A 24440-nucleotide genomic window follows, 5' to 3' on the forward strand; every position below is an offset into this window, starting at 1 on the left:
GTGGCATGCGAACTCTTAGTTGCAGCATGCATGTGGGATCTAGTTCCCTGACCAGGGATGGAACCCGGGCCCCCTGCATTGATAGCGTGAAGTCTTAGCCACTGGACCACCAGGGAAGTGCCCTGAGAGGGGTTTCTGTTCAAGACGAAGACAGGGGCTCCTCCAGGGTAAGAGGGCTGGGATTCCATGGGGCAGCCAGGCAGGAGGCTTTTACAGGGCCAGGGAGCGCTCCTGTAAGGAGTGTGGCCTACTGTGATTCTCGAGTGGGCTAGTGTGGTGACTTGCTGAAGGGGTGCTGTTCTGTTGAGGACAGCTGCTCACGCATACTGTGTTCAGGATGTGCGGGCCCACAGTCCCCACCTCTGGGGCTTCAGGCGGAGAAGCTGTAAAGAGAAGCAGCCCAGTTAAGTGTGAGCAAGGCTCACTTTGGTAGAGGAGGGTCGCCCATCTAAAATCCACTTCTTAAACTCAGCGTGGTCAGGGCAAGTTCTGAGCCTCAGTTTTTCATTAGTAAAAGGAGCATGAGTGTACTTTCCTTAGTCTTTTTTTTTTTTCAGGTATTCATGAACTAAAGCAACTGAAGCCTCTCAGCATTGCCGACCCACAGTGAGCACTCAGTTAAAGGCGCTGCTTGCTGTTAGGAGCCGTTGGGAAGCCTGAGCCATGGAGCCTGGCTAACCCTGTGCCATCAGCTGTGTGGCCTCGGGTGAACCACTTAACCTGTCTGGCTTAGGATGTCACCTGACTGGGTGACTGTTTCTGTGGAAGCGTTTGTTAAATGGAAGTACAGATGCCACTCTGGGGGGAGCAGTTTACCCAGGTGAGTAGGTACGTTGGGGAGGGAGATGGTACTGTGGGGAGCTCCCTGACCTCCAGGGTCTAAATATCACCCCCAGAGGCTATTTTGTCCTCCTAATCTACCCCTCTCGTTCTCTACCATTTCCCACAGGGCTGCAGGCTGAGCTGGGCTGAAAGAGATAAGAGATGAGTGACAGGAAGGCCCATGGACAACCTCATGGTCCCATACTGGCCTTCTGACCTTCTTGACAGCTACCATTCCTGCCCCACCCCTTCCTCCCTTTCCTGTCCTCAGCATGTCTAATGTCCCTTGGAAGAGGGTCCCTAGCTTACACCAACTGAAACTATACATGTTAACACTTCAATAAATATGTGTACACAGGGCTGCTCCCATTGTCAGCCACTTAGAGACACTGACATGGCCCACACCACACAATACGCTCACATACACACACAGACTTGCACAGAAATACTTTCATCACCAGACCCACAGAGACATCCTGACACGCGGACCCTCACGGTCACACTGTTATGCCTCACACACTGTCACACAGTAGTTCTTGTTCAACTTTCCAAAATGTGTATGGATCCACTTCTGTGCCCAGTGCATATGCTGTCGTGCTGTCTCAAAGGTCACCCCAAGTGGTGCACAACCCCATGTGTTTCCTCAGCACACGCTGTCACGGGCACACCTCCACGTCTGCTCACACAGTCACCCGTGCCTGGCCTCTTGCAGGCATCTGGAGTCACGCACATCGTTTCATACAGCCTCATCCCTACTGCCCGCTGCACACCAACTCTCACCACGACGTGTGGCTGCATGTGCTGTCTCATACAACCTGGACGCCGTCACACGCGGTGTCACATATTCTGTCACAATCGTGAAGCGTTGCGTGCCATCTCACATGGTCATACACGGCAGCCACACACTGTCATCAAAGAATCACGGACACTGATACACAACCCCCCACCACTGTTCTTTATTTAGTCCCACACAGACTCACACATTCAGTTTCAGGACTCTGGTGGTTTTATTTTACAAAAGCTTTGAATGTCCACGCCAAGGCTTGTCTGGGGCCCAGAGGGTTGGGTTGGACAGACATCTGGCTACAAGAGGGGAGGGACACCAACCCCTGCCCTGAGGCCATGCTCTGTGCCCTCATGAGCTGAGTGGGGCCACCACAGTGGTGGTGGTGGGAGGCATGGGGCCTGTGGGGAAGGAGCCTGTGGGTGAGCCCAACAGGGGCCCTGGGAAAGGCATGAGGTGGCTAACAGGCCCTGACAGCACCACGGGGCCCAGGCCTTGGTAGAGGTGGGCAGTGCCAGGTGGGCCCAATGTCAAGCCTGAGGCCACCTCCCCACAATTCCCACTACTGCTGCCCCCAGCCACCACCATGAAGCTGCCAGCTGGCCCTTCAGCTGCTCCTGTACCTCCTAGACTCGATCCCCGTTTCTTTTTTCCTTTTCCAGATGCCTTGCGGTTTCGAGTCTGGATACCATCCTTCCGCATGGTCAGTGGTCGGTTCACCTGCCAAGAGGGAGGCCATGGGTGTTTCCCAACTCCACATCTTGCCTCTACGTCTCCTCCAGGGATGCTCTCTCCACCCCACTTCTTAAGAATAGGGAATTGGTTCAAGGACTAGGGAGTGCGCCCCTGGTGTGGCACAGGTATCGTCCTCAAGAATCCCGAGGTTGTGAGGCCCTGAGCTTGGCAAAGCCTTTCAGGCTAATGGGAGCTGCCCCTGGTCTAGGACGGGGGAGTGGAAGTTAGCTGATGGCCAAGGGAGGAGGAGGGAGGAGGGAGCAGGAGGAAGAAAGGAGATGAAGGAGTGGAGGAGAGAGGGGTGGGGAAGGTGGAGGGGGCATGGAGGAAGAGGGAGGAGAATAACAAACGGAGAAGGGAAGGGAGAAGGGAGGAGCAGAAGGAAGGGAAGCGGGAGGAGAGGAGGGAGGCTCCGAGGGGCCCCGGGGCACCTGGTGTAGCTTGTAGTAGAGGCCGCAGGCATTGCACACAGGGTCGCCACTGGCGTTTCTCCGCCACAGTGTGGTGGTGGTTGTCTGGCAGTTGGTGCACTGGGTACCTGCCCGTTTGCTGACAATCTGGGGGAGAGAGAATGTGAGGATGAGCACACTGGTGGGTGGAGGACTAAAAGAGGTGAGGGTCAGGTTAAGGCAGGGTTTCTGACAGGGCGAAGGCTGGGGGTTCTGTGTGGGTGAGGACAGGACTTCCTGGCCGGGATAGGGATTTTGGGTATTATATGGGGGAATACACCAGTAGTACCCAACTTTGGCCATCCACTGGAATCACTTGGGGAGTTAGAAACAGTCCTGTTGCCCAGACGGCATCCCAGACCAATTAAACCAATACATGTGGGGAGGGCCCCAGGCCCTAGTGGTTTCGAAGTGCCCCAAGGTGATCCCAGTGTGAAGCCGAGGATGAAAACTGCAGTGCAGGGAGAGGATGGGGTTCCTGCTTGCAGACTGTGAGGATAGGTTGAGGATAGGCGGTCCCATACAAAGCTGGCTTCCTTTGTGGATGGAGAAGGGGTGGGGGATGTGGGTTCTTGTAGAGCGTGAGGACTGGAATCCCTGCACAGGGTGAGCACAGCGGTGGAGGCAGGCCTGGGTCTTACCAGGCGCTTCTTGGGCCGGATGAGGGGCCTGTTCTGCCCGTTCATCTTGTGATAGAGGCCACAGGCGTTGCACAGGTAATGGCCCGTCCTGTCCCGCCGCCACAGTGGGGTGGCCGTTGCTCCGCAGTTCACACACTCTCTGGCCTCTGGTGGGGTGGACAGAGGGGAAGAGGGAGCCAGGCTCAGTCCAGCTTCGCCCTAGACCACCACCCCCCCACCAACCTCCACCTCCCAGTCCCTTTTAGAGAACCTCACCACAGGGGGTTAGGGGCAGAGTTCCACGAAGCTTGGGGGAGGAATAGGCTGCTGGATTGAGGGGGCTCCCAGTGGGAGAAAAGAAGGTACTGGAAAAGTCAGGGCCCCCATAGGCACTGCTGGGGACCGGAATTGATGAAGGCAGTGCAGGCCCCAGTGTCAAGAGGTCTGGACTCAGCCGCTCTGTCTTTAAGGTCTCCAGGAAACTGCCGCCGCCTTTCCCATCCAGATCTTCTGGGGCCTGGGGAGGGGAGTCCTCGCGGGTGGGGCATGCAGTCGAGGCAGGGTAGAGCCCGGTCTTGCCATAGGCCCAGCCAGCATATGGTGAGCTCCCTGGGATGCCTTCCATACAGTTGAGCAGTGGGTACACCTGAAAGACTATTGGGGGGTATGGAAAAGGAGGAGGAAAGAAGAAGAGCAATCAGTCTAAAGTCATCTTGCTTTCAGGGTCTAATGATGCCCAAGAGCCCCAACATGGTGGCCAAGTTTCCAACCTTTCTGCAGGTGACCAGAATAGCTACTGGCCATTGGGTGACTCCTGGGTCCTGAGCCCCACTGGTCACTCTGGCAACTGAAATAACCTCCAGCCATTTCCAAGTGGGCTTTGAGGATGACTTGTTGGGATTTGGAGCCCATAGATCAGTTGGCAACTCGGGCCACCACCTACTTCCATCATTGCTTCCCAGTATAGCTATCCCAAGATGGCAGGCTGGGGAGCATTGGCATTCCCAGGTCTGGACTTAACTAGGGGTCAGCACAGCCACGTGAAGGCTTCCGGCCATTTTCAGGATGACTTCTTAGTAGGATTCTGCCTTAGCTAAGGGTCTCCATGGCAACCCCAATAACACAGAGCCAGTGCCAAGACAGCTACCCAAAGAAGTTACCTGGGGAGTGTCTGTAGGCCTCAGCATCCCTGTAGTAGGCCAGTGCAGCAGCTGCAGCCGTGGCGGTGCTGGGGGTGGTGGAGGAGGCTGCTGTATCCAAGCCCTCAGGCCCAGAGGGGAAGAAGACCCCCGATTCTGGTGGTGAGGACACCAAGGCAGGGTCCATAAACTGGGGCAGGGGCTCGGAGGTCCCCAGGGCCCCGAGGCCAGGGAACTCCATGGGGCCTCTGGGGTTTGACCTGTGAGAACAGGAGGGGTCCTCAACACAGAAGCCCTCCTCTCCCCTCTCCACCCCTTCTTCCCTCCTTTCTCCCTCTTCCCACTCCATCCCCTCAATCCTCTTATCCCCCCTTTCCATCTCCCTAGTACCCTCCTCTTGCCTCCTCTCCCCCTCCTCTTCCTCTCTCCCCTCCCTCATCTCTCCCTTATCTTCCACTCCATCCTCTCACTCCCATCCTGCTCCTTTCCCCTTCTTCCTCATTTATCTTTCCTCTCCTCCTCTCCCTCTTCTGTACCCTCCTCTTCCTCCTCTTCCCTTTCTTCTCCTCGCCCTCCTCCCTCCCCCGTCTCTCCCTCCTCCCTCCTCTCAGCTGCCCTTCTTTCTCCTCCTCTTCCCCTTCTTCCTTCTCTTTCTACTCCTGCCTCCCTCCCTCTTCTCTCTTCTTCCCCTCTTCCTCTCCCCCTCCTCCTCTTCTCCCTGGTCCCCCTTCTCTCCCTCCATCTCTTCCTCCTCCACCTCCCCTTTGCTCAGCCACCTCCCCCCTTCCCCTTTCTATATCTGCTCCACTCCTCTCTCCTTCTCCTCCCTTTCCCTCCCCTCCCATCTTTTGTCTTCATCCTTCTCCTCTCCCTCCCCTTCTGCTCATCTCTTTCTCCCTCTCCTCATTTTCTCCTCTCCTCCTCCTCCTCCTCCTCCTCCTCCGCTTCCTCTTCTCCCCTCTGCCCCCACACTTTCTCCCCTGCGCCTCTAAAAGAATCGAGGTGGGGTAGGCTGGGGTGTGGAGCCAGAGTCCCTTGAACTCCTTGGTCACCCCCCGGACCTTGGGGTTCACCCTCCTGTGCTCCCCAACTTCATCCCTATCTGTTGCATCTTGCCTTCTGACTTTCTCAGAAACCCCATGGTTTCCGGCTTGACTCTCCCCTCCCCCACCTCCGTTGGGTCTGCAGACGGAGGGCCCCTCAGTTCCTCCCTGCTCCATGGGGGGGTCAGTACCCCCACTGCTTATCTCTGCCATCCCCGCCCAACTTTTGAAATCACCCCAAGGCCACTGGCTTCCTCTGAGGAGGGGGACAGGTGGGAGGTGTTCCCTCTACCCATACCCTGTCCCCTGGGGAGGTCTGCCATAGTTCTGCTTTCAAGTTCCTTCAGTCCCCACCATCCTCAGGCCTCAGTTTCCCTATCTGCCGGATAGGAGGTGGTGACAGGGCTCGAGCTAAGACTTAGGAGAAGGCAGCTTGGTCTCTCTGCCCATTTGCCTCTGTCCTTCCCTGTGTGTATCTCTGTCTCCCTGTGTCTCTTTTTTCCTGACCCTGTTTCTTCTCAAGTCTGGCTCTCTGTATTTCCCTCCCATTTTTCTATGCTACCATGATACATCTTGCTCTCTCTTTCTGTGCTTTTATAAATGTTTAATGTTTTTCCTCCTCCCTTTCTCTGTCCTCCCATGTCTCTGTCTGATTGTCTCTCTCCTTCTTTATCTCTCTTTTTATCTCTTTGTTTCTCTATCTCTTTCTTTGCTCTCTGTATCTTTTTCTGTTTCTCTTTTTCCCTCTCCATTCATCTCTCTGAGTGTCTGTACATCTCTCCCACTCTGTTTCTTTCTGCTTGTTTGTCTCTTCCTTAGTCTCTCTCTCTGGCTCCTCTGGCCTTATTTCCATGTCTGTCTGACTACTCACGTACCCATGAACACACCCTCCTGCACACAGCCCCATATGAAGAGGCAAGAAACCTACCCCTGCCCCTGACTTGCCCAGTGAATCTGAAGGCCTTGGTCTCCCTGTCTGTAGGGTGGAGTGACAAATATAGAGAAGACCATCTTCCTCCGCTTATGTGACCCATTGTATAGACAGGCTAAGAGTTGGGCCCGGGGTTAGGGGTTGTGCTGGGCTAGAGATGGATCTGTCAGTGTGCCCACCACCAACCTCCTCTAGGGTCCAGGGCACCTGCTGTCTCTCCCTAGGGAGAGTGTCTTGCCTCCTCATCTCCTCATCCATCTCTTTCCTCTCTGTCTCGCCATGATTCTATCTGTATCTCTCTCTGAGTTCCTGTCTCGCTCTCCTTTTCTGTTCCTGGGTCTCCCCCTCTTTCTTGTCTCTCTGTCTCTCTTACTCTTTCTTTGAGTCTCTGTTTTTCTTCTTTCTCTTCATGTCTCTGTCTTTTGCTTCTTTTCTCTCTCTCCATCTCTCTTTGTTCTTTCCTCCCTTCTCTCTGTCTCTGTTTGTCTCTTACTCTTTTTGTCTCTATCACCACTCTTCCTTTATACCCTCATTCTCACCTCACCACCACCCCCAATCTCCCTCCAGCCCCACTGCCCCCCGTCCCTGCACCTTGTACCTTGGTGGGTCCAGGACTGCCCACCCCTCCCATGGCAGGGGCCCAGCCCCGCCACCCCCAGTTATCACTCTCCAGACAGAGATAAAGTTTATCTCGAGGCTGGGGGATATGAAAGCTCCTTATCAGCTGCCCCACTAGAGTAAGTGCTGCCCCAACGGGCAGCAGGCAGCAGGCCGGCACCCTCAACTCTCCTTCCGCCCGGCCCCTCACCCCAGGTAACGTCCCTATCCCAGCCCTCAAGGGAGGGTCCCTCGGGACTGAAGGGAGCAGAGCTGGGATATGGGGGCAGATAACTCTTGGGAGAGTTTGAGGTGGAGTTTGAGGATTAGGTATGGGGGTGAGGAGTCAGAGTTTGGAGAACAGCTGTGGAGTTTGGGGTAAGCAGATATGGGTTTGAGGAGCAGAGAAGGATCTGCTTGAAAGGTCCCATTGGGGATCAGAAATAAGTTGGGAAAGCAGAGACAGGGTTGGGGATCAGAGCCAAAGTTTGAGAGAAAGTTGAGAAGCTGGAGATGTAGTTTAGGGGTCGGGGTGGATTCCAAGAGTCATGGAAAAGTCTGAGGGTCCAAGTCTGAGGGGAGCGGAGGTGGAATTTGGACAGGCAGGCAGAAATGTGTCTGATGATTAGAGATGGCTTATGGGAGCACAGGAGGAGTTTGAGAACAGAGATAAAATTGGAGTACAGAAAGAGTTGGGGCCAGAGAGGACACCTGGGGGGACACAAAAATATTTGGGGGCTAGGATGGGGTTTAGGGAAGGCAGACATGAGGATTCATGTGACAGAACAGATTTTGGGGGGGTAGACTTGGTGTTTGGAGTGACAAAGGGTTGGGGCAGAGATGGTTTTAGGGGATCAGAGAGAAGTCACAGGGAAGAAATATGGGGTTTGAGAGGTGGAGATGGGGGTAAGAGCGTGGAGCTAGGGTTTGGCAGGCCAGAGACAGGTTTGGGGCGTCAGAGAGAGGATTGGGGGCAGAGACAAGGATGTTGTGGAGTAGACAAGGGCTTGGGGAGCAGAAATAGGTATGGGGGGACAAGAGTGAGCCTTTGTGGAGAATTCAGAGACAGAGACAAGTTTGGGCGAGTGAAAGTCAGATTTGGGGCAGAGGTAGGATTTGGCAGGATGAAAGCATGTTTCAGGGGTCAGAGGTGGGGTATGGTGGGCAGACTTAAGGGATCGGGGGAGCATAGATACCTTGGAAGGAGTGGATGGGAGGCAGGGCAGAGAGAGGTGGGGTTTGGGGAGTAGATTTGGGGTAGAGATGGGGATTGGAAAGACAGAGGTGGTCTGGAGGAGCTGTCAGGGGATTCAGGGGTGGTAGACACTTTGGGGACCAGTGGTGGGTTGGGGAGCCTAGAGCAAGCTGGGGGAATAGCCTTGAAGTAAGGGGCAGCAGGCCCAGGCTTTGCCTTGCTGGGGGCTCTTGAAGGGCTGAGACTGACCTGGGCTGGTTGGTGCGGAGGGTTCAGCTGCTTTGGGGATGTGGCGAGCTCAGTGTGATCCCAGGGGGTGTCCTGGCTGGCCTTGGCCTTTGAGGCTCCCTTCCTCCTTCCCTCCCTCCCTCCCCTCTCCCTCCTCCCTCCTCCCCAGGGAGTGGCTGGTGCCCCAGTGGGTGGGGCGGGCCAGGGGAGGGGGCGGGCCCCCCTCCTGGTGGGGCACCTCTTGGGCAGTGGGGGCCTTCCTCCACCCCACCTGCCCACCTCATGGATTCTTGGACCCTGTTTGACTTGGGCTTCTGTGGATTTCAGTGTCCAGCCAAACAAAATGGGCTGAAGCCAAGATAAAATGAAAATAGCAGATGTGGTTTCATGACCTCTCGGCTTTTCAGTGAGTGTTTGTAAAGCCCCTACTGTGTGCTTAGCCAAGTGTGGGCTGGGCCCTTATGTATGTGTCTTCCTGGCCAAAGGGAGAGGAGGTATGTGACTGTACCCATTTTGCAGGTGACAAGAATGAGGCTCAAAGAGGTTTGGTGGGAATTTGAATCAAGATGTCCGTGGGACATCTTCAGGACCCAGGCCCACCCTGGGGACCAGGCCAGGACTGGCGGGAGGCAGAGGCACATTCACTCAGCGCCCCACTTGGGGCTTACGCCAGCTCCGGCCTGCCCTGGGGCAGCAGATAAGTCTTATCAGATGGAGGCCAGTGTGGCTGTTGGCTCCGTGGTGGTAACAGGCTGTCTTGGGATGGGGGGCGGGGCTCGGTGGGGGACACCCAGGGACAGCGGCCTCAACTTCTTGCCCGCCATGCGGCGTTGGAGGCGGGAAACAGGTGGGACTTGGGGCTGGTTCCTCTGTGGACCCTTGAGTAGGATAGGGTGGGGGAAGGGAAGGAGGATTGAAGGGATAGAGAAGGGAGAGAGGCAGAGAGACAGAGAGATGGGAATGGGGAGATGCAGATAAACAGAGAGAAAGAGACCTAGAGCTGGGAGGAGACAGAGGGCACAGAAAGGAATGAGAGACAGAAGGGTGAGAGATGCACAGAGAGAGCCGGAGACAGTTACGGACAGATAGAAAGAGGGGCAAAGAGAGCGGGAGGCAGGTAGAGATGGACAGAAGGGGAAAGGTAAAGCCTGAAAGTGACAGAGGCCAAGGATACAGGTGGAGAAACTGAGAAGGGAGAAAAAGATGATGTAGAGAGGGGGACAGAGACAGAGATTCAGAAACAGAGAGTCTGAGAGGAAGTCCATGAGACCCCAGGTAGCAGCCTGGGGTATGCCCTGGGCAAGTGGTGCCAGGGTGGGGTGGGAGGGGGTGTGGATTGATGTGGACCCATGTGGCCTGTGGCTCTGCCCTCAACTTGCTGAGAGGGACCTCCAGAGAGTCACTGGACCCCTGCGCCTCAGTCCCCACCTTGTTGCCCTGTCCTGCCTCCCCCAAATAGTAACAATGGTGACAAGGACCAGTGTCTCATTGCTGACACAGACCTGTGCCTGGCCTGTTCTGGGCACTTTCCCCATGTAAAATCATTGAACACACATGTATGTAGTAGGTGTCCAACTTGGGTCCCTGTAGTGGGTAAGACTAACCAGTCAATGGCCCTGGGACTCCATGGGACAGGGAGCTCCCCTGACCACCCATTCTGTAGATGAGGAGACTGAGACCCACCAAGGGCAGAGGGCAAGGATGGAGCCCTGGGTCAGTAGGGTCTGCTCAGTCACTGGCCCACCCCAGAGGGAGTTTACCATCCTCATCTTACCTCTCTGGGCCTCAGTGTCCTCATATGCAAAATGGGAGATTTGAGGAGGAAAGAGAGCAAGGCCATTTATTGAGCTCCTGCTCTGTGCCCCACTCTGTGCCAAGCCCTTGTCAGTAAGAACAAGGACAAAGACTCCTCTGACTCAAGTGGCGATGGTTTCAGGACATCCACTCTGGAGCCAGTCCACCCTCATTTATAGGCTGCCCTTATCACCGACTGGCGTGTGGCCTTGGGTGAGTTACTGTCCCCTCTGGACCTCAGTTCCTCATCTGAAGAGATGGGGTAATAATAGCGGCTACTCCATAGGGTGATTAGGGTGACTAAATGAGATTTAATCCATTAAGTGATTTTAACTCATTTGATTCTGAAATCTCAATAAATATTAAGTATTCTTATTTATTCATTGAGTACCTACTGTATACGAAGGATAGTATTTGGCCCTTTTTTATCAGCACTACTACTAATTCTAGTACTAATGCTAATAATATGCTGACACCAATACCAGTACTAATTCTAATTACTACTATTCTAATATTGATATGAGCACTAATGCTAGTTTTCATAGTGACAGTAATAATAATACTAACTGTAATCTAACACGAGTACTTTATGAATATTAATACTAATTCTAGAACTAATATTCATTTTAATTCTATCAACAACGCTAATGGTAATAATAATAATAATTCTGATACTAATACTTTTCCTAGCATTAATATAATAACAACAGCAGCATTATTTTGCCCTGCCACCCTAGGCACTGTGCTAAATGTTCTTCATGCATAATTTTATCCTATTCTCACCAGGTCCTTGTGGTATAAGTGCATATAATTGCCCCCATCTTCTAGACTGGGAGTAGATGCAGAGAAATGATGTTCGTCTAAGGCCCTGGGTTCTTGTCTCAGCTCTGACTGATTTGTTGCATGATTCCTGGGGAGGCCACCCTCTGAGCCTTAGTTTCTTTGCCTGGAAAATGGGTATAATCATAGAATCCACCTCAAATGTTGTTGAAAGGCCACTCAACACAGGGCCTGCCTGCACGCCATAAATGGTGAGCTCTGTAGTGGTAACTCTCCTCATTGTTACTATTACTAGAAATAGCGGTTGCAATGTTGGGATGAGGTAGGGAAAGCTGCCCCCACTTGGGAAGGGCAGGCTGGAGGCATGTCTCAGACAAGGGTTTGGCTGCTGGACCTACAGTCCATTTCTTCATAACTGGAGCAGAGAAAGGGCTCAGGAAGGGAAGTAAAGGGTGGGGAGTGGGGGCCTCAGGGCTCTGCCTCCATCAAGGGCCAAAACCCTGTGGCTCTGAGGCCAGGCCTCACCCCATTCCCTCCCCCATCCCTGTGGAGGGGGCATAGGCCCAGAAGCCTGTGGCGGCAGTTCAGCCAGCAGGGAGGCAGCTGGGAGTGGGCAGATAAGGGAATCGGCAGGGCCAGGCCAGGCTTTGGGGGAGACCGACGAGGGTGGGGGCAGGGGTGGGGGTGGGTGTTTGGGCCAAGCATCCTTTCCATCAGGCCTCCATTTGAGACTCAGCCCCAACGGCCTTTCTTCCCCTCTCTTCCCGGAAGCCTTCCCTGACTTGTTCCCTCCCTCCTGGCATCTTCTGGGGCTCCAGAGCTTGGTCCAAGCCCATGGCATTTGGATTATTCTTGTCTAAATCCTACTTGGTCATGGTGTATAATCCTTTTATATGTTACTGAATTCTATTTACTAGTATTTTGTTGAAGATTTTTGTATCTATATTCAAAAGAGATACTGGTCTATAGTTGTCTTTTCTAATTATGTCTTTGGTTTTGGTATGAAGTAATGATGGCCTCATAAGTTCATTCCCTTTTATTGCCAAGTAATAGTCCATGGAATCGATATACTATAGTCTGGTTAACCATTCATCTGCTGATGGACATCTGGGTTGTTTTCAGTCTTTTTCTTATTACAGCAAACCTGTAACTTACAAACTCATATGTCTTTCTCTGTGTACACACACGTGGAAGAGTTTTTTCCTGGGGCAGGGGATACCAGTCTATCCATCCATCCACCTACCCAACCATTTATCCATCCACCCATCCACCTACCCATTCATTTATCCACCCATTTGCTGTCCTTCCTTCCTTCTTTCCTCCCTTCCATTCTTTCCTTCCTTCCTTCCATAAATCATCTATCTCTAGGCATATAACATCTGGGTCCAAGACAAGCTGTTTTGTAAAAATAGGCAGGAAACCTGCTACAGCCTTTGGCAAAGCCTTTCGTGTGCTGAAACTCACATCCTTAACCATCCTCTATTCCCAACATTTTGGGGGCTCCCTGGGGGGAGTTTACTCAGAGGGCATGGCTGAACTACCACCTGGAGACTGTTTAGAGACCAGAGTCCACAGGACTAGGGGCTCCCTCACCTCCAGGAGATCCTCATATGTACTCCTTCATCCATCTCTTATTTGCTCAGGGACCGTACTCTCCCCTTTCCTCTTTTCCGGCCTCATTTGCTGTTTCCTCCTCTTGTTCCAGAACTCTAAATGTCCCTGGGCCTCTTCTCTAGTTGACATTTTCTCTCTTGGTGAACTCATCCAGTCTCCGTCTTCAGAGTATCTCCAGAATCTAACCATTTTTTTTATCACCTCCCCTGCCAGCACCAGGATCGCTCACCTGGACCACTGCAGTGGCCTCCTCCTCAGGATCCCCCAGCTTCCACCCTCAACCCTGCAGTCTATTTTCCTCACAGCAGCCAGAGGAAGCCTGTTAAATCCTAAGTCAGATCATGGACCTCCTCTGCTCAAGACCCTCCTGCGGCTCCCCTGTCATTCAGAGTAAAACCCAGAGTCCTCTCCATGGCCCGTGAGGCCCCACGTCATCTGTGCCTCCACTTCTCCCACCTCACCTCCTGCCGCTCCCCCTCACTCACTCTGCTCCGCTGCACAGCCTCCTCCTCGCTGTTCCTCACACATATTAGCCACGGCCCCTTCATGCCTCAGGGCCTTTGTACTGGCTGTACTCTCTGCCTGGTATGCTCTTCCTCCAGCTATTGGCGCGGCTCCCTCCCTCATCTCTTCAGGTCTGTGCTCAAATGTCTCCTTAGTGAGGTTTCCCCTGACCATCCCATTACACATTGGAAACTGCCCCAGTGATTTTTATCTGTGTCACCACTTTTCCATATTTTCTTTTTCTCCAAAGCACTTATCCTCTAACACCCTTGATATTTTCCTTACTTAATATTATTTCTTTTCTGTCTCTCCCACTAGAATGGCAGCTCCACAAACATAGATGTGCTTATCTCTTCTGTTCAACACTGTGTCTCCAATGCCTGGAACAGGGCCAAGCACGCAGTAGGTGCTCAATGTATGTTTATTGGTTGGTTGACTGAGTAAATGGTGGGGGAAGGGAACAGAAACAGAGGAAATTTTTTCTTGTCCCATCTGTCTACTCTGTCAGGAGCTGAGCCTCAGTTGAGATGAGTCTGAATGTACCAGATCCAAAGGTAGAAAGTGCCACATTCCCCGGGGATGAGACCAGCTAAGGCGCTCCAGGACAAGGTAGTATCATCTGGGCTGTGAAGGCCCCATGGGAATCACAGAGATCTTGGGGTTCAGTCAAGCCAATGTGGTGGAGGAAACAGCAGGCAGCACTTGGAAGGAGTGAGATGAATCAAAAAGGGTGAAAAAGGATGGGCTCACTGACAAGGAGAAATCTGTCAGGGGCCTTGAATCCGAAGGCAATGACCCTAAATTTGGTCCTCAACGATGTTATACCCTGGTCACTGACCCCCAAACAGCTCAGAGACCTCACGTCCTAGACAAACACCCATACATAAAGCTGAAACAGTAATTAATGAAGAGTTCATATTAATTGAAAGTTATTAATTTATTGGGGCAGCTTGGATGGAGGACACTCAGACATGTTGGTCCCAAACCTGCCTCAGATCTTCCAGCAGGATGTGTGAAGTGCCTAAGTCCTCAGTTCTTAGAGGTTTCTGGGCCTGGGCGAGGGTTTGCAGGAAGGAAGGGAAAGGGCGACATAGCAGGGGACAAGATGGCAGAGAGCTAGCCTCCATCACAAGGAGATGTAGTTGGACACCTCAGTGAGGTTTCTGTCAGGGTCTTGGAAGTAGATGGACATACTTTTGCCCCCTTTTTCCCCCATGCTGGGGACTGGACCCTCCTCAATGGGGACATCACAAGCCTGAAATGGGAGGAGAGAACAAAAGTCATTCATCACAGTCCATGTGTGGGACCAAAATTTCATTCTTTACAGTGGCCTAGAAGACCCCTGTATCTTTCTCACTTCATCTCCTACCATTCTTCCCTCCCTCACCCTGCTCCAGCTACTTACTAGCTTTATGACCTCAAGAAGAGTACCTAACTGCTCTGTACCTCAGTTTCCTCATCTGTCAAATGGGGATGATAATGTACCTAGTGTTATCTAGTAAGTGGCAGAGTCAGAATTCAAACCCAGGCAAGTCTGGGCCAAAGTCCATACCCTTAATCCCAATGCTTTACCCACTTTCCTTCCAAACCAGACTTTTTCACTGATATTTTCCAAAGCAGTCCAGGTCAATTTGCATGAAGTGTATTTAATACCTCAATCTGTGTTCCCCAAAAGGAGAACAAATGACCCCTTCAAATGAAATCATTTTAAGTATTACAAGGACACTAAATTAAATAACAGTGAGTCAGAAATTATTCCCTCTTCAATCCTCTTTCAGTCCTCTGATTATACAAAGAGGAAAGTCTCTGGTGGATGCGAAGTCCTTAACCACTTGCCACATCTAAATTTGTCAGGCCCAGAGAGTGGGGCAATGGAAGTGGCTATAATCTAATGGCATTGTGATGCTTTTATAGCTGTTTGTTTTTACAGTTACCTCCCCTTTATGCCAAGATATAATGGGTTTTCATTGACTTGGTTGAACATTTTCTTTTTACATAAATGTATTTATATAAATAGAGTTTAGGTATAATTTTTTTCACAAGGGTGATGTAAAGTTTTCTTTTAAAATACATTTGTGGGCTTCCCTGGTGTCGCAGTGGTTGAGAATCCGCCTGCCAATGCAGGGGACATGGGTTCGACCTCTGGTCTGGGAAGATCCTCCTAAGCCTGTGCTCCACAACTACTGAGGCTGTGCTCTAGAGTCCACGAGCCACAACGACTGAGCCCGCATGCTGCAACTACTGAAGCCTGCATGCCTAGAGCCCGTGCTCCGCAACAAGAGAAGCCACCACAATGAGAAGCCCGCGCGCTGCAACGAAGACCCAACACAGCCAAAAATAAATTAAATAAGTTTATTTAAAAAAAAATACATTTGCTTACAGGGAAAAATGATGTCAATAAAAATAGTGAATAAACAATTGTGCATAGATCTTATCTGGATGTGATGAAACCTGTTATGTCTGAAGTTTGAGTCATGCTTCTGTTTTCACTGCATCTGCAGCAGCTTTCTCAAAAGAGGATGGAAGTCTGACTCACCGCGAGGTGCTGGACCATTTCCTTCAAAGGCTGTGATCAAGCATATATCCAGGGAGCCAGGGACTGGGTGAGCGGCTTTGGGTTCAAATTCCTTTCCCGCCTCATGGAGGTTAAATTTCTGGTCTCCAAAACACAATGCTTTCCGGTCTCCCTATTTGGGGAGAGAAAACAACCTGGAACTAAACCTCCAAGATGAGTGTGAGGCAAAGCCCCCTACCTACCCCAACAAGGTTAAAAAATAAAAAGTAGAACAAGGTTTTTGATGAAAAACAGCAGCCCGTTGTCCCACACTTGTCTCATTCCCTAGAGGCAAACTGCTTTCAACGTGTGTATATGTTTCTTCTGGAAATTATTTCCATACCTCCAAATAATATGTTTATACTACCCATGGCAGAGACTGCAATCTGTCTACTTAATATACATTTCTCCCCTTTTCTTTTAAACACAACCCAAGTTTCAGTGGGGTTTATTGTACACCCAGCTTTAAAAACCTGCATTTCCCAGCATTCCTTGCTGGGTGACCATGTAAGACGAGACGATGAGATGTCCGCAGAGGCTGTGAGCAATGCATCTGGGAACCTCCCCACCCCACTAAGCTGATGCTTTTTGCCCACTCACTTCCTCCTTCCAGCCACTGCCCGAGCCCTTCCTGCCTACCTCTGGACTGATTGTTGAATGAGAGAAAAAGAAAACTCTATTTTATTTAACCCGCTGGTAGTTAAATTTTCTCCCACATGCCTCCAAACAATCCCTAACTGATGTGCCACTATGTCTTGATTTAGCAACTTCAGACATTTTCTATCCTTTCCCTGTTAAGATAAATGAGAATTTAGCTCATCCACATTACTACCCCTCCCAACGAAATTCTGTCATCGGTTTTAGCTCGTCTTTTGGTTCCTTTACAATTTTAAAATAACCCACTTTCGTCTTTATGTTTTGATGGACGAACATAGTATCTCATTGGCCCGACTATCCTCTTCATCCTGCCTCCCTCTCCTGTGCCTCTCAACTTCTGCCATTTTTTAAAAAATCATTTTATGTCCCTTTCATCTCACCATGATGGATACTACATCCATTCTATCAGAAAATGACTTTATTTCACTTGAATGATAGTTCGGCTGAGTATAGAATTTGAGGTTGTAGGTTATTTTCCTGCAGGCTTTTATTTTTTATTTAAAAATTTTAATATTTTACTTTTTAAAATAAATGTATTTTATTTATTTATTTTGGGTCTTCATTGCTGTGTTGGGGCTTTCTCTAGTTGTGGTGAGTGGGGTCTACTCTTCTATGCAGTGCGCAGGCTCTAGGCACACGCAGTAGTTGCAGCACGCAGGCTTCAGTAGTTGCAGCACTCGGGCTCAGTAGTTGTGGCTCACGGGCTCTAGAGCGCAAGCTCAGTAGTTGTGGTGCACGGGCTTAGTTGCTCCGCGGCACGTGGGATCTTCCTGGACCAGGGATCGAACCCATGTTGCCTTCATTGGCAGATGGATTCTTAACCACTGAGCCACCAGGGAAGTCCCTATTTTTTTATTTTTTAAAAAAATATTTATTTATTTGGCTGTGCCAGGTCTTAGCTGCAGCGTGCAGGATCTTTTTTTTCAGTTGTGGCATACAGGCTCTTAGTTGCGGCATGCATGTGAGATCTAGTTCCCTGACCAGGGATCAAACCCGGGCCCTCTGCATTGGGAGTGCAGAGTCTTAACTGCTGGACCACCAGGGAAGTCCCCTCACAGCCTTTTAAATATGTGGCTTCGTTGTCTTCCTGAATCTGGTATTGCTGATAAGAAGTCTGATGTTAATCTGTTTTTCATTCTTTTTATAGATGATGCACCCACCCTCCACTACTGCAGCTCTTAGGACTTTTCTTGATCCTAGATATACTGAAATTTCACTCAAGTGTGTCCAAATAACGGGGGTTGAGGCTTCATATGCCTCACTATCATTGTTGGGCCACGCAAGACCCTTCTCTAGTTTTATTTGTATGTTTAATCTTTTTATCTCCATTCTTCATTCCTGTCCCCACCCTGGGCAATGATTTTAATGTGTTTGATGTTCATCCTTTGGTTTTTCATAAGTTATTGTAAAAAGTGTATTTTTTTATGTGTGTATGTTATAAATGGTACCATGCTATAGACCTGATTTGGCTTCTTCATTTTTCATTCAGCATGATCTTTTAAGAGCTGTCTGTCTTGCTATGTATATATCCAGTCTGATATTGCATAATTCTATTTTTATGCATAGCATTCTGTGTTAGTTTTACATTTTTTACCCTGTTTGCCATTCCATGGGCCCCTTCAGTTTAAGACACATTCAGTGTCTGTGCACCTCCCACTTTTGATGTTCCAAATTCTCAAGGATTGTAGTCAATCTTTGGAAACCTCCTTTTTACCTTGAAGCTCTTTTTCTTGAGACCTTTCCTTCTGATCCAAACTGGACTGATTGTTTTCTAGGTATCTTTCTGGATCTTCCTCTTGGGATCCACGGTGTCCTGACTTTTATGTCTTTCTTTTTCCTGGATTAAGCACTCATTTTGATATAGCATATTCTCAAGTAATTTTCAAAGCAAGTAGACAAAGTTTCTGCATCTTTTTATGTCTAAGAATGTTTCATTCTATACTCACCTTGATTAATAGCTTCGTCACAGAATTCTAGGTTGAAATGTTTTCCCTCAGAATCTTGAAGTTGTTCTTCAATTGTCTTCTGGTCTCTGACTCTTGGGAAATCTGAAATCTGCATATTTCCTTTTCCTTTGTAGTTGAACTACTTTTTAACCTCTCTGAAAGCTTCTAGGAGATTTGTTTTTATTTTGATGTTCTGTAATTTCATAGGAACATATCTAGGTGTCAGTGTGCCAGATACTCAGTTAACCCTTTCCATATAAAGACTGGAAAGTTCTCTTGCATTATTCTATGGTAATTTCTTCCCTTCCTTTTTTCTCCATTCTCTCTCTGGAAGTCCTACTATTCAGAGTTTGGAATCTCCTCCATTGATCCTTTAAATTTTTCTCACAGATTCTTGTGTGTGTGTGTGTGTGTGTGCGCGCGCGCGCATGTGTGTGTGTGCACACGCGTGTGTGTGTGTGCGCACGCGTGTGTGTGTGTGTGCGCTTTGGAGTTTTAAGTTACTTTTTAAAATAGTATAATCAAGTTTTACCCCACCTGCAATTTGGCATTTGGGGAAGTGATTACCTTGAAAATCATGACCTCCATGCCCAGGATCTTAGAATAAAACATAGAGGTGTCTTTGATGCTCTTTACTGTCATCACAATGTGGTCAAGTTTATGGATAAGACACAGGGAAGGGGTCTGACTGTTGTCCCTCCATGACTAAAAAAAGAGAAAAAAGAGAAGAGACCACACTGCCACTAGTCACACCCATGTTTCCTGTGTTTCCTTCTCCCCACCTCCTCTCACCTCCTCGGTGACTATACTTCCTTCTACCCCCATTTCAAGGGGAAAGTCCTGGGAGGAATCTTCAGTACTTATTGCTCATGTGTAGATTCATAAGAGTCCATGTGTCTGCCATGACCACTCTCCACTGTTTTCTTGTTCTTTTCCTTCTTCCAGAGGGATAGAGGTGAAGATAGGGGAGTGGAGACCGAAACCAAACTCTCCCTTGTTTTCCCTGAGCTGGAATTGATCTCTTTTGTAAGAAATGATAAGACACAGAGGAGGCCCAACCCCATGAGTACAAGCCCTTTATTGGCCAATTTAACCCAGTCCCCTCCTTTCTCACTCTACAGTTACGATAACAGAGGACAGGACAAGAAGGGAGCATCTCAGATGCAATAAATGTTTCTGGGCATGTGTGCCTACAGATCAACCTTGACACCCAGTGGGAGGGCACACCGCCCCACCCCTCACTTCCTGCCTTCAGCACACCTCCCACCAGATCTTTCTCTTGATTCGCATTCTTTAGTAATTTGTATATTTACATTTCATCTGCTACAGGATTATAAGATGCCTGTGCACTATAAGTTGCAGAGTATAGTGGTTAAAATAACAGATTCTGGAGCCAGACTGACATTTTACTCTCTGTGCCTTGGTTTCCCCTTCTGGAAAGTGGGCATGATTTTATATGTGTTTTATAGGACTGCTGTGAACAATTTTAAAAAAACGAGTTGGGGGGAATTCCCTGGTGGTCCAGTGGTTAGGATTCAGCTCTCACTGCCAGGGACCCAGGTTCGATCCCTGGTCGGGGAACTAAGATCCCACAGGCTGGTGTGTGTGTGTGTGTGTGTGTGAGGGGGGTGACCAAAAAAAAGGGGGGGGCTTAGGACAATGCCTGACATAGCAAGTGCTGTAAGAGTTAACAATGACGATGATGATGTCATGGTCATCTTGTTAAATTTCCAGACTCTCTACCATGACCCCCAATCTCTACGGCCTCATCCATTGCTCTTGAACTCCAAGCCACATTGTTCTTTTGCCTGTTCCTCATAAAGGCCATCCTTGTACCTTTAGCCCTCAGGCCCTTATTTTTTATTTATTTTATTTATTTATTTTTGGCTGCATTGGGTCTTCGTTGCTGTGCGCGGGCTTTCTCTAGTTGCGGTGAGCGGGGGCTACTCTTCGTTGCGGTGCGCAGCCTTCTCATTGTGGTGGCTTCTCTTGTTGCAGAGCACAGGCTCTAGGCACGCGGGCTTCAGTAGTTGTGGCACGCGGGCCCTAGAGCGCAGGCTCAGTAGTTGTGGTGCATGGGCTTAGTTGCTCCGCGGCATGTGGGATCTTTCCACACCAGGCCTCGAACCCATGTCCCCTGCATTGGCAAGCGGATTCTTAACCACTGCGCCACCAGGGAAGTCCCAGGCCCTTATTTTATTTTTATTTTTTTGCGGTACGTGGGCCTCTCACTGTTGTGGCCTCTCCTGTTGTGGAGCACAGGCTCTGGACGCGCAGGCTCAGCGGCCATGGCTCATGGGCCCAGACGCTCCGCGGCATGTGGGATCTTCCCGGACCGGGACACGAACCCATGTCCCCTGCATCGGTAGGCAGACTCTCAACCACTGCGCCACGAGGGAAGCCCCCAGGCCCTTATTTTTAAATTAATTTTTATTGGAGTATAGTTGCTTTACAATGTTGTGTTAGTTTCTGCTGTACAGCAAAGTTAATCAGCTATATGTACACATATATCCCTTCTTTTTTGGATTTCCTTCCCATTTAGGTCACCACAGAACACTGAATAGAGTTCCCTGTGCTATACAGTAGGTTCCCATTAGTTATCTATTTTATACATAGTAGTGTATATATGTCAATCCCAATCTCCCAGTTCATTCCACCCTCCCTTTCCCCCTTGGTATCCATACGTTTGTTCTCTACATCTGTGTCTCTATTTCTGCTTTGCAAGTAAGTTCATCTGTACCATTTTCCTAGACCCCACATATAAACAATATTATATGATATTTGTTTTTCTCTTTGTGACTTACTTCACTCTGTATAACAGTCTCTAGGTCCATCCATGTCTCTGCAAATGGCACAATTTCGTTCCATTTTATGGCTGAGTAATATTCCATTGTATACCTGTACCACACTTCTTTATCCATTCATCTGTTGATGGACATTTAGGTTGCTTCCGTGTCCTGGCTGTTGTAAATAGTGCTGCAATGAACATTGGGGTGCATGTATCTTTTTGAATTATGGTTTTCTCCAGGAATATGTCCAAGAGTGGGATTGCTAGGTCATATGGTAACTCTATTTTTAGTTTTTTAAGGAACCTTCATACTGTTCTCCATAGTAGCTGTACCAATTTACATTCCCACCAACAGTGTAGGAGGGTTCCCTTTTCTCCACATCCTCTCCGTCATTTATTGTTTGTGGATTTTTTGATGATGGCCATTCTGACCAGTGTGGGCCTCAAAGCCTTTTGCGCATGCTAATATCTGTCTCCCTGATTAGAATATCAGCTTCGTAAGAGCAGAGATTTCTGTTTTGTTCCCCACTGAATCCCAGACAACTAGCAGATGTTCAATAATATTTGTTCAGTTAATGAATATCTACTACAATAATTAGGCCCCGTGCCTGGCACAAATCTGACTTCTATTCTATTCTATTCTATTCCATTCCACCATGCTATACCATTCCACCCTATGCTATTTTATCCTGTTCTATTCTACTGTGTTCAATTCCATTTCAAACCATTACATTTTAAATAGTTGATTTCACTTGAGCCCCAGCTTTAAAAAAGTACTGTGCTTTTCTATTTTCATGAGTGAAGGAGGCATTAGCAAAATTCCTGAGTTCTGCTGTCCTCATGGATATAGAGGATACATATGAACACAGAAGCAGTAGAATGAGAAAATGACTGATGTTTGGGCTTCATTGAAAATAAAGTCGTATGTTTAAAAAAGTCTTATTAACCTTTTAATGTCTGTAGGATTCGTAATAGCACTCCCTTTTCAGTCCTGATATTGGTATTCTATACTTTTTCTCTTAACTTATTAAGAGGAAAAAACAGAAATTACTAATAGGTTATTAATCTGTTCAAGGAACCAATTTTTGACTTTATTGATTTTCTCTGTTGTATGTTTGTTTTCCAATTTACCAGTTTCTGCTCTTATCTTTATAATTTCCTTCCTTCCACTTTCTCAGGTTCAATTTGCTGTTATTTTCCAGACTCTGATATGAAATCTTAGGTACTTGATTTTCAACTTTTCTGATCTATAGGCATTTAGAGCTACAGATTTCCCCTAAGCACTGCTTTAGCCACATCCCCCAACTTTGATCAATTTTTGGAAATCAGCTCAACCTACTCCTCCCATTATTCAATGCCCTGCTAGCTCATTCACTCCCCGGATTCTGGTTTGCAGATGCAGAGCTCCATCCTTGCAAGTTCAAGGGTAAGCAAAGCTGGCTCTCTTAAGGAACTGGAAGAAGGCCCATGTGGCTTAGAATCCAAGAGTGAGACAGGAGGAGAAGGGGAAGACAGGGCCAGATCATGCAAGGTTTTCAAGGCGAGGTTAGGGAGGCTGGTTTTGAAAAAGATGACTGAAGAAAAATGCACAGCCTAAAAGTTGCGGGTTATGCTTTATCTCAGGACCTTACTGAGGACTGAGGACTGTAGCCCAGGAGACAGCCTCGCAGATAGCTCTCAGGAACTGCCCCAAAGAGGTAAGGGAGGAGCCTGGATATATAAGAATTTTTGCTGGAAAAAAACCCCAAAACAACCATGTAGTCAAACATCAAAAGATTGCTGCTAATCACAAAAAGCAGACATTCCAAGTTAATGATTTTAGTGCTTTATGTATGAGAAGATGCAAGAGTCTGGGCTCATTGAAATCATTTCTCAGATATGCATGTTAACTATCTAGGGCCAGTATCCTGTTTTTCTCTGTCCTAAATTCCTCCAGGGCGCACTGCTGCGGGTACAGTGGCTGATGGCTTGAGGGCAGGCAACATTCATTGTTTACTGGAATGGCAGGCAGCTTCCCTTTCCACAGCAAGACATAGTAATCACTTAAGCTTACAGTGTGCCAAACCTTGTTCTAAGCACTACACAAAATATAATCCACTTTATTCCTCACAACAACCGTATGTGTATATACGTATATTATATATGTAAATATATATAAACTAGAGTATCCAAAATATGATTCTCTCCCTCCTGCCTCCTCCACAGGGAAGGCTTCTATCTTTCAACAAAGTCCTCTTCAAAGTCTCCTTCAGGGTGCCAGGGACCCCTGGAATTCTTCTAGCAAACCTCAAGGTCAGCGCTGTTTCCTGGCCCCTCCCCGCCTCACCCCACCCCATCCAGATGGCCCTGGCTGAACTGGCTCCCCGGAACCGCCCCGAGGGAGCCGGGAGCCGAGTGAAGCAGCAGCCCACTCCTGGCAGACGTGCTGATGGCAGACTGTGTGTTAGAACAGGGACTTTCCATGTCCCTCTGCTGCCCTCTGCTTGTCTTAGAAAGAGGAAGGAAGAGAGGACGGGAAAATGGATGAAAGCACACCGGGATAGCCCGCATGAAAGGGAAGCAGGTTACCAGGCCCTGCTGGGAACGCCCAGCCTTGGTGCCAATACCAGTGCCCCAGACCCCCATGGGCCACACTGTTCACCTGCTTCTCCGAAATCCTGCTCCACATCCTGGCTGGCAGCCTGCAGGGCAGATGGCGCAGCATGGTAGGCTTCCTTGCCCCCGGCCTCTGGACAACCCTCTGGCTCAGTGCCTGGAGATCAAGGGGCAGGAATGGGAGGGCCACGGACCGGGGACTGCTGGTGTTGACCGAGGTAGATGGGGCAAGTATAAGGACTCTGACATAAAACTCAGCGCCTTGAAAGTAAAAGCTTAAGGTGTGTTTTAGCCAGCTCAGGCCACCATAATGTAGCACTATAGACAGGGTGGCCAAAACAACAGAAATTTATTTTCTTACCATTCTGGAGGCCAGAAGTCCAAGATCAGAGTGCCAGCATGGTTGGGTTCTGGTGACATCTCTCTTCCTGGCTTGCAGATGGCCACCTTCTTGCCATGTCCTCACATGGCAGAGAAAAAGAAGAAACTTTCTGGTGTCTTCTTATAAGAGCACTAATGACCTCATCTAACCCTAATGACCTCATCTAACCCTAATTACCTCCCAAAGGCCCCTAGTATCGTCACATTGGGGGTTAGGTCGTCAAGGCATGGATTTGGGGGGCAGGGCGCAAACATTCAATCCATAATAAGGGATTACTTTGTAA

At 49.2% G+C, this 24440-nt stretch overlaps 2 protein-coding genes and 1 long non-coding RNA gene across 3 annotated transcripts; 1 reads left to right on the forward strand and 2 right to left on the reverse strand.

Annotated features, from left to right (window-relative positions):
• Positions 1–1862: 1862 nt before the first annotated feature.
• On the reverse strand, positions 1863–4790 carry GATA1 (GATA binding protein 1). The gene is made up of 5 exons (XM_060002513.1): positions 4571–4790; positions 3687–4064; positions 3432–3577; positions 2773–2898; positions 1863–2326 (listed from the first exon to the last, which is right to left on the reverse strand). Exons 1-5 carry the CDS (start codon positions 4788–4790, stop codon positions 1958–1960), a joined length of 1239 nt encoding a protein of 412 aa, XP_059858496.1. The 3' UTR covers positions 1863–1957.
• A 2483-nt stretch (positions 4791–7273) lies between these two features.
• Positions 7274–15652, forward strand: LOC132418582 (uncharacterized). The gene is made up of 4 exons (XR_009518022.1): positions 7274–7336; positions 13554–13650; positions 13744–13844; positions 15333–15652. It is a non-coding gene; the product is annotated as an uncharacterized lncRNA (long non-coding RNA).
• Positions 14340–23884, reverse strand: GLOD5 (glyoxalase domain containing 5). The gene is given in 5 exon segments (XM_060002514.1): positions 14340–14490; positions 15772–15802; positions 15804–15922; positions 18960–19097; positions 23822–23884. Coding segments are annotated over 5 exon segments (480 nt in total). The 3' UTR covers positions 14340–14361.
• Between the last annotated feature and the right edge of the window lie 556 nt (positions 23885–24440).

Source organism: Delphinus delphis, chromosome X (assembly GCF_949987515.2).
Source record: "Delphinus delphis chromosome X, mDelDel1.2, whole genome shotgun sequence".
Classification (NCBI taxonomy): domain Eukaryota; kingdom Metazoa; phylum Chordata; class Mammalia; order Artiodactyla; family Delphinidae; genus Delphinus; species Delphinus delphis.

Excerpts from the sequence above, each read along its gene's own strand:
- GATA1 (XM_060002513.1), bottom strand. The coding sequence starts at position 4,790 with ATGGAGTTCCCTGGCCTCGGGGCCCTGGGGACCTCCGAGCCCCTGCCC. Across the intron at positions 4,065-4,570 it reads GGCCTACAGACACTCCCCAG|TCTTTCAGGTGTACCCACTG; the intron begins GTAACTTCTTTG and ends ACCCCCCAATAG. Across the intron at positions 3,578-3,686 it reads TCTGCCCCTAACCCCCTGTG|AGGCCAGAGAGTGTGTGAAC; the intron begins GTGAGGTTCTCT and ends CCACCCCACCAG.